This window comes from Ostrea edulis, chromosome 5, assembly GCF_947568905.1.
Source record: "Ostrea edulis chromosome 5, xbOstEdul1.1, whole genome shotgun sequence".
NCBI lineage: Eukaryota > Metazoa > Mollusca > Bivalvia > Ostreida > Ostreidae > Ostrea > Ostrea edulis.
The window spans coordinates 42154568-42170761 of NC_079168.1; the positions used below are offsets into that span (position 1 = coordinate 42154568).

At 34.8% G+C, this 16194-nt stretch overlaps 1 protein-coding gene across 1 annotated transcript in view; it reads right to left on the reverse strand.

Annotated features, from left to right (window-relative positions):
* LOC125652300 (muscle-specific protein 300 kDa-like) overlaps positions 1-16194 on the reverse strand; it is a 133522-nt gene that overhangs the window by 43453 nt on the left and 73875 nt on the right. Inside the window, exons 54-64 of the mRNA XM_056166081.1 lie at positions 15570-15734; positions 13759-13785; positions 9605-9769; positions 7858-8169; positions 7407-7571; positions 5513-5839; positions 4818-4970; positions 3191-3355; positions 1939-2119; positions 1698-1843; positions 507-659 (exon numbers count right to left, since the gene is read on the reverse strand). Of these exons, the coding sequence (XP_056022056.1) occupies positions 507-659; positions 1698-1843; positions 1939-2119; positions 3191-3355; positions 4818-4970; positions 5513-5839; positions 7407-7571; positions 7858-8169; positions 9605-9769; positions 13759-13785; positions 15570-15734 (1959 nt within the window). The remainder of the gene's footprint in view (positions 1-506; positions 660-1697; positions 1844-1938; positions 2120-3190; positions 3356-4817; positions 4971-5512; positions 5840-7406; positions 7572-7857; positions 8170-9604; positions 9770-13758; positions 13786-15569; positions 15735-16194) is intronic.

Sequence of the window (16194 nt, forward strand, 5' to 3'; positions counted from 1 at the left end):
TCATATAATAAATTCTGTCATTAATTTCCAATCCCTTTACCCTCAAAGTTCATTGGACCTAACTTAAACAGTATGAAGTACAGTTTGGAATCTTATCAGACTCAGATTTTTGTTTCTAATGTATCAATAATTTTGTGAATTATTTATGATATATTTTTTAAACATCCATGCATATGAAAAGAAATAAGCCAAAAATATTCAATCTCATGAGAAGCATGATTGGAAAATAAGCTTCAAAGTAGAAAGTTTACAATTACTTGCGGGATGTAAGTTATAATGTTATATTCAAAGATAGATAAATTATATGAATAGAAATTTTTCAGATTTGTAAAAACACAAAGTTCTTCAACAAAAGATTTAATGAAAGTAAATACTGAACATCTATTAGAACAATTCCAAAGTCTGGACTAAATCATCTCTCCCTTTCATGCATTCATGGATCCACAACACCCAGGTGGACTTCAACAAAACTAGAGTAAGTATATGATAATTGATATCGACCGAACCTTTGAAGAGGCTATTAAGCTGGCGTATCGAGAGCTGAGTTGTGTGAGCTGTGAGGTGACTCTGTTATCTGTTGTGGACTGGAGCAGAGTCTGGGTCTGCTCCGCAAGAGAATCGAATGCTTCCTGTTTACCCATGATCTCCTTCTGTATAGCCTGCAATTAACAATTCAGTGAACCTTAAAATACATACAACACTATGTAAGAAAAATTTCAACAGTCCCTTAAGATATCTAATACATGAAGAAGTTTATCTAATGATCTTTTTTTTTCTTTCAAACCACTGGGGGATGGGGTGGGGGTAGTGCAAGCCCTGGAACACTCCTTGAAAGAAGACTTTTAAAAGCATTTCCCTATATGCTCCTACATCTTTAAGCTTCTCCATCATCAACTTTTTCACAAGTTTGATGTCTGTCAAGCAAAGGGTGCTTAACGTTCCACCCTCCTGTGATGTCATCAGATTTTGCAAAGTCAATGATTTAACAAGATTTATGCATGGCAGGAACATGAATTTTGTTAGGAGTCTTTTTCAATAATTATTGTAAAAAATCTTGTCAACCATAAAATATTTCAAAAGTCTAAGTTATATATGAATAATCAATGATATCTTCTAAAATATTGAATCCAAGGGCAATAACTCTGTTTTCGTTAAATTACTTATCAAGTCCATTATGTTATAGATTTCCTTTAATTTTCACAAACACAAACACTATTCATGAATATTTTTAAATTGTGAACTTCATAAGAACCAATCAAACACATCTAATTTTTCATGTATAAAGAGGATGATTTTCCAATGGGTATAAATGCTTGAAATCCAGTGTCCAAAATACATGGACACTTGGACAATATGTGCAACTTTTGATGCACCCCCTTCCTGTATAAGATATTATATATGATGATTATTCAGTATCTGTAGTACCCTTCAGTTTTATAAACCATTAGGGGACTAATGATAAGAAACAGAGCAAAAACAATATGTTCCCTAATGTCGTTTGGGAACATAATTACTTTAGCAATTCTATCCTTCCAAACAGTCCCCAATTGCTCTCTGTGTTATGATTTTTTAACAATTGTCAGTCTGAAGATACTTCGAACCTGTGCAATTTGTATGGACTTTTAATTGTACTAAAAAATCTTATAATCTCAAGATATAGTTAGTTCGTAAAACAAATTTTGAAAGGATTTACTTACAATTTGTTTCTCAAATTGAATATTTTTCTCTTCCAGGGATGCCTTCAACTCTGACTCCGCCTTCATACTGGTTTCAGTGCTCTTTATCCACTGAATGAGTTCATCATACTCATCTTCGTATCGAAGCCATTCTCCAAGTAATTTCTCTGTAAACATTAATCAGGACATCATCATCAACTGCTGATATAAACCATAATATCTGTAGATATTTACCGACTGAACTAGATAAGGTCACTGGTACCTAGAGTATCCTGTAACTCATCACAGTCTTGTGTAAATCCATCATATTCTGTTGTAAGCATACTGAGTTCCTCTCGAATCAAATCTTGACCTTGTTGTGAGGTCTCAGGTAATACCAAGTCACTCTTTGCCACAGTAAGTTCAAGTCTCTCCTTCCCAGCATCCATGTTTGCAAATATGTCCTGCGATATGAAAATAATCCACATAAAAAAAATGAATCATAATTATAGCAAACACAATGAATGTAAAACAATACAAGAACACACACACGTGTGTGTATATACATGTATATATATATCATATAATTATATAACTAGATGTGTCGTGACGACACAAATGCCCTCGCCTGCAGTAAAGTCAAATGAAGGAAATCCATCAAAGTATAGCATTGAATGTGGTATTCAGATTGTACGTTACAGGCATTTAGTAAAATGAAGAACTCAACAACAATCCTTTATATGTTTTAACAGCCAGAAAATAAATGTATCAATTTTTCTATGTTAAAGGGGCATACTAGACTTATTTTCATATACATACACAGGGCTCCAAATAATCAATGGCCCGATGGTCCAGGGCCAGTAAATTATGAATTTGGGCTAAAGATTTGTACTTGGGGTAAGTTGATTTTAACACTTATCAAAATTTCTCAATAATTGGGCTAATAAATATTAGACGTGTGTGCGTCTATGTTTTTATCACATGCAAATTCACTTTTTGTTAAGTAGTACTATGAAGTAAGACAATGTGGATAAATTCACGAATGTTTCTAATAACGAGTTGTCTTAAGTGGAGTATACAATTGGCAATCCTTCCATGATTCCCCTACAGTTCACACAAAGGCATGAGCCACAAGAGGAGTTCTGAGTTAGCATTTTAAGAACGTGAATTTTCAGCTGCAAGTGCCTTAGAATGAGCTGTCTACTTTTGCAATGTTTTCGTAATTCGGTGACATTTCACTTTCACAAGTGACAAGAAAGGTGAAGATGAGGCTGACTATTTTCTAAGTTCTTAAGTGAAAAACATGAATAAAAATAGCAACATTACCACATTATTTAAACCCACTGTTGATGCTAGTTTGAATATACGATATTAGGCCTAATCATGAAAATTGGTCCAACAGGACAGTAAAAGTTATCAATTGACCAGTTGTTAGCCCAAGTGACCAGTAAATAAAAATAATCATCTTTAGCCCTGCATACACACACATTATACAAAATGTAAGTAAATATCTAATTATTCTAATCATAAGGTACCTGAAGTTTGTGAAGTTGGGCTTCCACCACAGAACGGTCTCCTCTGACATCACTGCAAGCATTGAGGCGGTCCACCATAGAGCTCAGCCAGTCACTAGCATCCATGAATGTGTCGCGGTAAACCTGATGATCTTTGACATTTTCCTCACATCTGTTCATTAGTTTCTGTCGGAAAATACAGGGTAATAATTAGAATTCATGTCATAGGTGATATCCACTGGATAAAGGAGTAAACATGTGATGAATGATGATATGTAGTAAGTACATGTACATAATCCTATGTCAAAAATAGGGCACCGCTAAACCGGTACATGAACGTGTGTCAAAAAGGAAAACAATAAATGAAATTTTGGAGAAGAAAAACATGATTTTCAAAATATTATTTCAATAAATAACACAAGAGACACTGACAGAACTGAACTCGTGATCTGCAGCATTCAGTAACCCGATACCTTATTCACTGAGCTACATAGATATACTAGGAAATCAATCGATACAAGTAATTTCACAAAACATTTAATTGCCATCTTGTGACATAGTGTCATATTATGTATAAGTCTTCAATATAGTGAGCTACTTTAAAATTTCAGCTCAAGTGAGCTAACAAAAACAAACAAACCCCAAAACCCACATGGCATTACAAGACCTGCCTATTAAATCAAAAGCAAAATACTACAAAAATTAAATGAGTACAATGTACTTATCAATTGATGAAACACCAAATTGGATACTAAAGCTTCCCACATGTAATATAAGGAATCTAATAGTATCTAACCTTTAGTATAGCATACATGCCAACTTTTCTAATTTAGGCAGAATTCTCATGATTTTAAGCATTGGCAAAAGCCATTATCCAAAAAATCCTCAGAAATCCCAATTTCGTCAAAAATATTCCCTAATTTACAACAACAAACTCCAATTTCCAACCCAAATTTAAAATCCTGTGCTATTTCTTTGTGGCTAACCAATCAGAAATCAAGATAATAGGTAAGCATGTGTCGAATGACATTGGGATATTTAAGTTGAATTCCTCATGTATTTGAATAACATTATAGATGATATATTTTGATGAGTATTTAGTTGAAACCGTCTCCTTAAACATTGAAGAAATATCGAGTATAATGAGATCGAGTGTGGTATGCGCATATCAAAGACTTGGCTGTTTTCAACCTAAAATCAGTACCATATCAAAAAATCATAATGTCATTCAAGCAGAGTTTCACAGTGTTCAAATCCTGAGTGGAAGAGACAGCGATCCAATAATTTAAAGCTTTAAAAAAAAGCAAATAAAGAGAATCGCAATTAAAACTCTACCTACTTTTTTATTTGCTTTATCTTTTATTTTAGGTTATAATTGTTACTTTTTTTCTTCTTCATAAATTGGTTGCGTATTTTAGGCATTAATTCAGGATTTACATCATTTCAGGGCTTTTTGGATTTCCCGGTTTGTGACATACATGTTAACAATGAAAGACTTCCGCTCCTGATAAGATTTTCAGAGTTGGGTAGAGTCTGGAGTCTCTCAATACTTTTGTTACACAGCACAATGTCATATAAGACAACAGTGGTAACTGATATTCTTCATCAGTCGGTGTCACATTACAATCCACCATAGCTTGGTTATTACCTTGACATTTTCTAGTAGTTTTTCAAATCTGAGGACCAGCTGTTTGATTTGATTCCCCAAATTCAGGTCCTTGCTGGTAGCTTTCAAATTTTCTGCTTTGTCATTTAGGTTATCTATGGTGCTCTGCTGACTAGCAATATTCAACTGCTGCACCTGATCAAAAAACAAATACAAACATGTTATCAATATCAACTGTTATATTTATATAAAGAATTTACAAAGAAAAAAAATGTAGTGCCATCTAGTGTTGTCAAGGGGCCGTATCCCATACCAAGTTAGGTTATACAATAAAAAGGTGAAGATAACAGTGATCAATCTAGTAGCTTCTATAGAGAATACAAAACAGTAGGGCAAACACGGACACCTGGATATACCAGAGGTGGGATCAGGTGCCTAGGAGGAGTAGCATCCCCTGTCGACTGTTCACATCCTACCTTTATCTTGATCAGGTAAACGGAGTAATCCCCGTAGTCAAAATCAGTGTGCAAAATATTGGCCTGAGGATTTACCTGGCTGAGGTAGTCCCAAAAAAAATGGGGAAAGGGAGATAAAAATGTATATTAAATATAGAATGGATACCATGAGTTTTGTTATTTCAGACCCATTAGTTCTACAGAAAAACAACATCATGTAAACAAGTGACATTTACATAAGCATTTGAAGTAGAGAAAAGTGATGATATGGTAGCAGATTACCTTCACCCTCTCCAACTGCAACTTTTTCTCCTGTAAAGTGTTCTGAAGATGGCTCTCTGCCTTCAACTGATCCTCTAGGTCTCTCAGCCACCGACTGAGCTGTTCTATGCTGTCATCATAGACGGTCCACTGGGTGAGAGTTGAGTCTAGTTTACTCTTTAGGTCGTTGATGTCAGCAGACAGACTATCATACTCAGACTGCAAGATCTGCATCTCACGTCTCATGGTGTCCCTTCCTGCTACCGATGTATTGGGTAACACAATTTGTAGGTTGTCCAAAGATATCTGAAGCATATGTAACCCTTCCTCTTTGTCAGACACAAGTTCCTGTTGAAGATGTAAGACACAAGGTATATAACATAATCATAACTCTACTTAATTTTTACCTTTGAACTAACATTTAGAAATCATAGAATACTTTCAGGGTTTTTTCTTAAATCTACACGTATATTGATAAACATTTTCAAAGCACACTCTTTATGTGTACTTAAGGTAGTGATTGCAAGGCATCACATGATTTATTAATGTGGTGTCTAAAAAGAGACTAGTTTGGTTTCCGACTCCGGAATACGTCACACACTTGAGGATCAGTAATGATAGACGATGTAAACAAAGACTCATCAGATATAACGAGACACAGGGTAAAAGTGAAAAATAAAATACAAGTGAAAAATCACTAACAGTTTAATCATTGATAATTTTTTAAAATGATAGTCCTGTAGTTGGTGTAAGCCTCCATGTAAATTTGATATTCACAAACACCTAATGAAATCATAATATACAGGTCCTATTGAATATTATAAATTTCTTAACATGTATACAGTGTTAGTACACATAAAATTAATTAAAAATGCTGGATATTTAACATTCAAGGGAAGCTGTTGGAAGAGGTCATGTGGGTTACATAAACACACCATTTTGAGCAACAAAAATTTCTATCATACCTGTACCTATACATAGATATGTGATGGAAAAACTTACTTTCATCATTGTGTCCTTTGAGAAATTTGTGAATAATACACTTTATTTGGCTATACACACTTCGATAACGTTTACCAAGAAGAGGAAATCAAGGGAGTCTACTATGTAACATGGATGAAAAGAGTTATTCACCTTTTACCAGAAAAAAAATCCAGCACTTCCTGTAGTATCTTATTCTCGATTAATTCAGTTAATTCTTTTGATATTAAAGATAAGAAAACTTTCCACATCAACAAGGGAGAGGAGTGGTGATAATAAGAATGAAAATCGTCTTGAAATTGGTGGTGGTGAAGGGGTTGTGGCTTCCAAGGTAGTCCACAAACCTGTGGACCCCCCCCCCCTCCCTCATAATTTATGGATTTGTTCAAACTCAGTGTTATGAGTAATTTCAGCCCTATACAGACCCTAAAAAATCCCTGTATAAACAGATAGACAAGACAGACGACATGTGATTCAAGTATAACCCCCTCTCTTCATTGCAGTCGATGAAAGTCGGTGGTTTAAAAAGTATTGTAAAGCTTTCCTTCCAACTGTAAAAATATTCCCTATACTCAATCATCTACCAGAAAAACCTATACCCTTAGCCTGTGTCCATTTCAGTCATCTACATGATTGTGTCAAAATTCATGATATTTTTCTCATTATAAATGACACACTTGTTCTATATTAAAGTGATACTATCATATCTTTTGAAAAAAAATAATCTGCAAACATAAACTACACTAATCCTTTCAATTTGCTCCCCAGCATGCTAAGCATAAATCCCTTTTTTAAATTATATTTGTTGTTCCATTTACACACATCATTTTGTTTCTATGCAAATTGAAATTTTTTGAAGATTAACTATCCAATTATCATTCTTCACTGCAAAGAAACTGTCCTACAGCTATCAAATGCTAGATCCATTACGTACCTGGACTAGCGATAGTCTGTCTTGTATCACTCTCCTGTCTCCACTTGTATCAGACAACTGGTGCATTTTCTTTCTCATCTCACTTAACCAACTCTTGCACTGATCAAACGACGAGTTGTAAGCTTGATGATCCAGCACATACTGATCCCATCTTCTGCACAACTCCTGAAACATCAAAATCATTCTAATAGAAGTAACCTCGACAATGGTGTAGATTAAAACAAACCTTCACATTGGTGTAACATACAGTATATGGATTAATACTTCATAAAAATCAACCTCCATATTGGTGTAGATGGCTTGGTACTTGATTAGAACTAACCTTGACATTGGTGTAGATGGCTTGGTACTTGATTAGAACTAACCTTGACATTGGTGTAGATGGCTTGGTACTTGATTAGAACTAACCTTGACATTGGTGTAGATGGCTTGGTACTTGATTAGAACTAACCTTGACATTGGTGTAGATGGCTTGATACTTGGTCCCCAGCTGTGAGGCTTGACTGATGACACGGGTATCAGTGCTAACACGGACAAGATCTTGGGCAGTGTCACTTAAGCTATCTATATCACCCTGGTGATCAATCAGATCCCTGTGCAGATGTTTGAGTCTGTCCAGTTGGGCCTGTTTCTCCCTCAGTGTAGCTTTCAATTCAGTTTCCCTTATACGGGCATCCAAGTCTTTCAGCCAAGCTGACACTTTGTCCTGCCAGGTTTCGAACTCCTTCCATTGATCCATACAGTTCTCAAGATCAGCTTTTGTCTGCAGATAAAAAACAATAATAAGAAAAGATACATTACATCCCTATTTATAAATAAGCAAGTCCTTACAGTGGCAAGTGTGACCTTTGCCTATCACTTATGACCATCAGCTTGCCCCGAAATAAAGTTTTCTGATGATCCGACCACATGGCTCTGCTCTAGAACCTGAACCCTGACCCAGTAGCCATGAATTTCATAATTTTACATGTAGTAGAGGCCCCCATGCTCAGTATATCTATACACCTTATTTATATCCTAGATGTTCAGAAGTCAAGAAGATGTTCAAATGCTGAATGCTGTAAATGCACATGAAGTGAGTCTCTAGTTTCAGGTATTACCAATTTCTACCTTATATTATAGGTATTTGGATCATTAGGCAATGCAATATTCGACTCCTCCAGTGATGAAGAAACAATAAGCCGCTCAAAGATGTTGTCATTCAAAATTATTTCACTTGATTTGATTGGACGTATTTTTTATGTGCATATATACATGTATCACGTCATATGCTATAATGAATAATATAACTTATTGTTCAAAAAGTGCTCCATCTTTGTAAACTGGTACATTTGATCAGCAGACCAGCTCAAAACCACCAAATTGGGTATTCAGTCTCTTCATTGCTTCCAAATGTTTACAGTCTTGGGTCGTTGTGATGTCCCAAAGTGCTTTTCTCAAAATGGACCTCTTTCAGCATCGATTAATAATCATTCTGGACATTTAGTTTCTTTTACAGATAAATTTCATATTGACACATACAAATTTTTATATCTTTCAGTAAATTAATGTTTAAAACCATTTCCTATGACCTCTAAGTGTATGATTATAAAAGGCAATTATAATACTGCAAGAAGACAAATGAAGTCCATAAAAATAGTTTATTTATAGAATTCGCTCCTGAGTTTTGTTGTACTGTCAATTTTTTGGAAGTATATTCTTGATTTCTGGATTCTAGGAGAATTATGAAAACAAAAAGAATAAAAGGCCAGGAGTCCTGAAATTTACAATTTATGTTCACCTTGTCTCAATGATGTTTCATACTAAATTTGAAAAGAATCGGAGTGGTAGTTATCAAGAAAAAGTTAAAAATGTTCAATTGTTAACGAACGATTCACAACGACAGATGACAACCAATTGCAATAGGTCACCTGAATTTACTCAGGTTAAACTCAGGTGACCTAATAAAGACTACAAAAAATATAGCCATAAGACAGAATACCAAAAATGGTAGGGAAAAAATTATCTTTATGATGTTTCAATTGTGAAATTCAATCTACATCATTTTGGTCATAATAAGAATAACAACCAAGTGGCAGTGTGATTCTTGCACACACACACACCCTCCTTCAACTTATTAATCTATAACAAAAACTGGTTGTAGAACATGATTACTGAATATGGTAGACTACCAAGAGATGTAGGAAAATTAATTTCACCTTTTGGAGGGCATTGACAAAAGCTTCCCAATCCTGATGAAGAGCATCAGTCTCCCTCATGACTATCTCCTTGCCTTGTGGTGCAGTGTTTGGGATAACTTTACTGGCCAGTTCTAGAACATTTCTTACTTTGGGTTCTCCTTCCATTTTTGTTGCAACAATATCCTGTGGCAAAAATAATGCAAATTAATCTATGCATAAAAACACAAGTGAACCTGCTAGATTTTCTTTAAAATATTCATTACAATAAAATTCTTTCAAGAAAATGAATAGAACATATCTCTTCAAATACAAGGTTTAGCATCTAGAAAGCAAAACACACCCACGAACATTTTTAGTGAATCTATACAAAGTCAAACTACAAAACAAAAACATTACAGATGAAATGATTTCAAATAAAACATTCAAGACAAGAGGTATTGCAGCTCAAAAATTATTAACATTTTTGAGGTCAATACAATTTTTCATTACCTTTGGGCTCAGTGATAACTGTACTCCTCAGGTAACTAAAAACATCGTATTGTCCTCAAAAATAAAAGAACCTGCTTATCATGTTGAATCTTGGCAAAGAGGGCTCAACTATTGTTTGATTAAAGCCTCTTACTAGTTAATTAATAACTAACAAAAAAAAAACTGACTTCCTTAGTTAAGTACAAAAAATGTTTGCTGTTCCATCCTAAAATTAGAAGTTGTCCTAGATATTTCATATAGATGCATGACTGTTAAAGGGGACCAGGATTCTGGTACTGAAGTCGAACTGCAATTGGTTGAAGGCCTATCTACAGTGTTTCATTTCACATATTTTCCTGTTTTTCTTGCTGTTTTCATGTACCATGGGGATCTGGTTTGAATAGGTCCTTAGTACCCCTTGCTTGTCGTATGAGGCAACTAAATGTCCTTTGGACGAGACTGTAAAAAAAACCGAAGTCTCATGTCACAGCAGGTGTGGCACGATAAAGATCCCTCCCTGCTCAAAGACCATAAGTGCTGAGTATTATAGGTCTAAATTTTGCAGCCCTTCACCGGCAATGGCGATGTCTCCATATAAGTGAAAGATTCTCAAGAGGGGCATTAAACAATATAAAATCAATCAATCCTGTTTTGATTGTCAGCTGAAAATAATAGTTTGCATGCAATGAACTGAGAGAATGAGATGACAATATTATAAACATTAGCTACATTTCTAATATAACACTACTGGCCCTCTATAAATTCCAATGTGTTTGTACCATGAATAATTATACAAAATCAAATATACCAAATGAATTCCAGTCTAGTGCATATTCATATTTGCTGTTTATACCTCTATAACTAAGCCAACACACAACCACGTGTGTAAATTTAATACTCAGTAAACTACAGACCTTGAGGCATACGTGCTACTACACCAATTCAGTTTATTTTGTATCTTGCACAATCTGATTCTTGCTTGAAATGACTTCACTCTTTGTAGATGGTTTGCATGTTACAAAAATTAGAAGACATAATTTCCATTCATTCTAATTTCTAATATTGTTGGTTTCACTTGGTCTTAATTAACTAAATTTTCTCAGCAATTCATGCACATTGCATACATCCTTACATTTAAAAATCTTATCTGATATTTCTTGTGTTCTTTCATATATTTACATGTACACTAGCAATGGCGACCACACTGTGCTCACTAACACACACCTGCACTAACTAACACTCCTGCACTAACTAACTATGTAATTAACTAACTACCACACACCTGCACTAATCAATTGCATTATTGCAATCCATTACCAAATACATGATCTTCTCCCCCTTGATTTATGATATTTCTTACATCTGATAAATATTTTTAACCACTGCTAGTTAAAGTCACAGGCACTCAGCGTTTTTTATATCTAAAAATTGTCTTTCTATAAATAAACTATTTACAAGGTATATCACGCCCCATCTTAGTTTTCTTTTGTACCAGCTGTATCGCTTGCAATTTTTTCAATAGTCCCACAAAACCTGACCACAAGACTAGATAGGGCTATTATATCTTTATAATCCCACAAAACCTGGTCATAATCCCATAAGACTAGATAGAACTATAACTATATATTTATATATGTAATCCCACAAAACCTAGGTGGCCATAAGCCCACAAGACTGGGGTGGTCAGATAAGACAAGCTGATTTCAGTAACCCCCTCCCTTAAAGGTATAAAAATACAACAGAAGCACAAAAGTAAAGAAGAATGTCTAACCAATTTATTGATATACGGTGTATACATATCCAATGTGTTGACTTGTTTTGAGTAAAAAACCAGGTGAAGCTTAAATCAGGCGAGGTAGACAACTAAAAAAGAACTGCCTGCCTTTTTTCTTATAATCACCGATGACGTGATTTTTACTAATACGTATTAAAAGTTACATCAAAAATGTAAATTTACATAACATATATAAGTGTGTAGATCCCTAATCCGAAAAAAATTAATAAGTTGTACATTGCACACCTTGCACAAAATGGTTTTCTTCATTTAGAGGTGTAGTAGCACATCTCAGAGCCTGCATAAAACTCCCAATGTAAGGGGAAAAATTAGCATTCACCACTAGCTTGTATTATTTCTATCCTACTTATAGCATGAATCTCAACTTCTTATCAGTTTTTAATTTTTATTTCAACTAGACCAGTCCTAACAGGACTAATGCTCCTCTTGGGGCTCATGGGTCTTATCTAAAAGCCACATTATTCAATACTATGTTTGAATGAACTTTTAAATAAAGTCTGAAGAAAATTGGAATTTCTATGACTGATCAATGACCTTATGTGAGAAACATGTTACACCTTGGGATCATAATGAACCTAAAAATAAAGGATAAGCATAACATATTTCAAAACTTCAAAAATACAGCTTTAACAATTTTTAAGAATTACAAATTTTTCTCCAAGACCTTGGAATTGTCAAATGACCTTGAGATAAGATCAAGACATCCCAGTGGTCACAGGTAACCTTTGTGTTCAGAGTGCATGACAAAATTGTCTGCTAAAAAGATGTAACCTGGACAAAAAATATCTTTTTTCTCTCAGTGACCTTGATATTGTTAAAATAACCTTGAGCAAGGATCAGGACATATCTTTGTAATAAGTAATATTTGCGTCAAATATGAGCATCCTTGACTCTCTGTTGTAAAGAAAAGGCCTGGAAAATAATTGGCATTGATTAAATGACCTTGGGAAAGGATAAGAACAATCCGCAGGGGAGTAGCAAACTATGCAAATGACCTTGAACTAGGATCAGTCATGGAGTATGAGTAATCAGATCTGTTCTATGTTACAAACCTATAATACTGAAGAAATATGCAGAAAATCATTTTAAAAACTGCAATTTTCTAAAATATAACAATTTAGAAATCAGTCTGATACACAAGTTTACATGGGATATAAATACTTTCATATTGGGGGGGGGATCAATCAATAGTGTCAAAGAAAATATCCAAACCATACATGTCAATGGGATAATGACTGGACAGATGGACATGATTCCAGTATCCCCCACCAACACTGAATGTGGGGTAACATAAACACTTTACTTACTGCTGATATTTTAGAAAGTGCAGAATTCTAATAAAAAAAGAAAGAAAACTTGGTTGCAATTTTAACACCAAAGTTTGCCAACAACATAAATCTAACCAATATGAAAGTTTATACACTGCAGCCTAGATTAAAATTCTGCCTTCTGCATTCCCTGAAAGTTTAAAATATCAAGAAATGTCACCAAGGGCGTACTGTATATAGACATTCACAAGCAACATATAACATGCTTTACTGTCATGCATGAAATAGGTCTATGTGTCAGACTCGTATCTAGTACATGCTACATTTTCATTCAAAAGCAAGTTGTTTCTATTTCTGCAGTCAAAGTGTAACAGTGAAATAAGTGAAGCATTAAACATCCTGAACTTACACAACGCCGCTAATCAGAAGCAAAAACAAAACAAAACATGGTGGTTAGTGATTGATAAGATATCACATTCCGCATGCAGCCAATTGGTCATTATCACTTCATCAAATACATTTAATATCACTATACAACTCTTTACATTTTCCCCTGACATATTGACATAATTATAGTTTTTTCCCCTTCAATAATGACCAATCTGTTTAGTTAACACATCACAAGTTTCTTTCTTTCTTACACTTTTTAACAATCCAATATAATATGTCTGAAAAGGAGCAATATGTTGGGAATATATCACTCTTTTCAAATTTATATCATATATCGAATGAAAATGAATGCTTTAAAATTACAAAGAAGATTTTGTGTTATTACTGAAGACTACTATGCACATGTTATCAAATCAAGATTTGATCAAATCAAGTTTGATGAGAGCCATAAAGAAAAAGCACTCTGGCCATGAAAACTCGGGGTATAGAAAATCCTGATCCACCCATCCCCTTGACACCCCATGCAGATTTGCAACTTCTGGCTATTTCCTATGGGGAAATAAATATGAGATCCAGGAAAATCTTAGTACTGCTGAGAATTACAGTGCGCTATGGACATACATGCTAACTTTCCCACTTTAAGTGGGATTTTCCCAATTCTAAGCATGATTCCCACTTTCCCGACTGGGAAAACAAAAACAAAAAAACCCTTAAATACTTGGAAATCAAATATTGAACATTTAACTCTTCCACCCTCCATCATGCCATCATTCATAGAAGTCTGAAATATTGAATTTCCCTTCCTGATATTGAGCATCTTTGCCATCTTGACCATTCACATTAAAGGTCAGATTCCCACTTATCCAACAAACAAGAGTACCACAAACAGTACATCATATGCCCGTCAGACAGTGATGACAAAATTTTAGTGCAGTATCTGTATCCATAATGAGAAAGAGTCCAGGAAACTATTTGACCTACTTTAATCCCTAAAGTAGGTCACTGTGTACCAATTAAGCTAAAATGCAAACTCACCCTTAAAGACCCAATTTTAAGTTGACACCCCCAAATTGTAAGCTGCCTGCCAACCAAACATTTAACAATAGATCTCAGGTGGAGTGACATCTGCAGACACTGTGGTCTGGGGCTACCCCAGAGAGGTGTTTTGATAACAATAACAGCCAGTATCTACAGGCATTCTTTAGATCTTGAGGAAGCCCAGTATACCTGAGTTTTGATAGCAATGACCTGTCCACAACTGCTATTTTCTTGTAATTCAATTGTTTTTAAAAAGGCCACTGAACAATGCAATTTCAATATAATTGTAATTGTCCCCCTCTATATACCTGTACATGTATTATAAATTACACAATCAGAAATCAAACAATAATTTGCACAATAAGTTTTAAAACTTGTAACCTATTGAAATAATTTATGTCATCAATTTATGATACCTCTATATTTATAACAGAAATTATTCATCGAGTCAATGACAGAGAGAGAGAAAGAGGGGTGGGTGTAGAATGTGTGTCAGCTACCCTTAGGAATACAACCATTATTCAAACACTATGACCACAGAAAATCTGCAGAGGTCCTGGAGACAGGTCCTGTGTATATCAAAACTATAAAAAAGCATGGACAGGTAGATTTCTACCATGTTCTGCCTCTGTGTATTTCTTTGAGTGCCATGGGATATAGCAATTAACACCTTGGTAGACCCTGGCCACTCCAGGTAAATAACATCTGTTTAGATTAGGCTCCTCCTACATTTTCACTGATCATATGGTCATGAGATGGGTCTTTAAGCTTCTTGAGGAGAAATTGTGACCAAATTTCAATGCTGTACATGCATCCATTATGAAAAAAAGTCCGGAAAACATAACCTCAGGCGGATACACGGACAGACAGATGCACAGACAGCACCATAACATAATACACCCCGTTTTATGGCGAACGTATAAAAAGCATACTCTATATATACAGTATGAAGCACTTGTAATAATGCAACAACTCTATGCAACTTTCTCTCAAGATAAATTTACAGAACTGATGAGCAAACTACCTGTATTTTATCCAGTCGGCTTTGAATAGTGTGTCTGTCTCCGGATACATCAGCACATACAGACAGCTTCTCCCGAATGTTATTGAGCCATTCTATGCAATTGTTGTACGCATCATTGTATTGCTGATGATCTGCCACAAATTGCTCATAGTCATGAACATGTTCCTGCAATAGTAGTAAATTTGATAAATATGTCACATGTTATTCAAATAACTACATCTTGAATTAGTGATAAAAGGAATAATGTTGACAATTATGTTCAATTGTTAACACACAACAGACGCAGACCAATTGCAACAGGACACCTAAGTTTACCGAGCAAAAACTTCATTTGGATGACTTATATATTCCAAACTATGAACCCCAACCTTACTGAATCAGATCCTGTTCAGAATTTTATTACATACTGTGCAAATCACTTAAATTCATGGGGGATAAATATTTATGGATTACCAAAATCTGATAGTTTTGTTGGATGTAATTCTGTGATGTTTGGTTTCCATGCGTAGAAACAGTATATGATTTTTCCATTTTGCTTAGGTTTTACAGTCACTGTGACAGTACCCACAAAATCAACGATCATGAACAAAACCTATCAGATGGATCTAACCCCTTACCTTGGCAG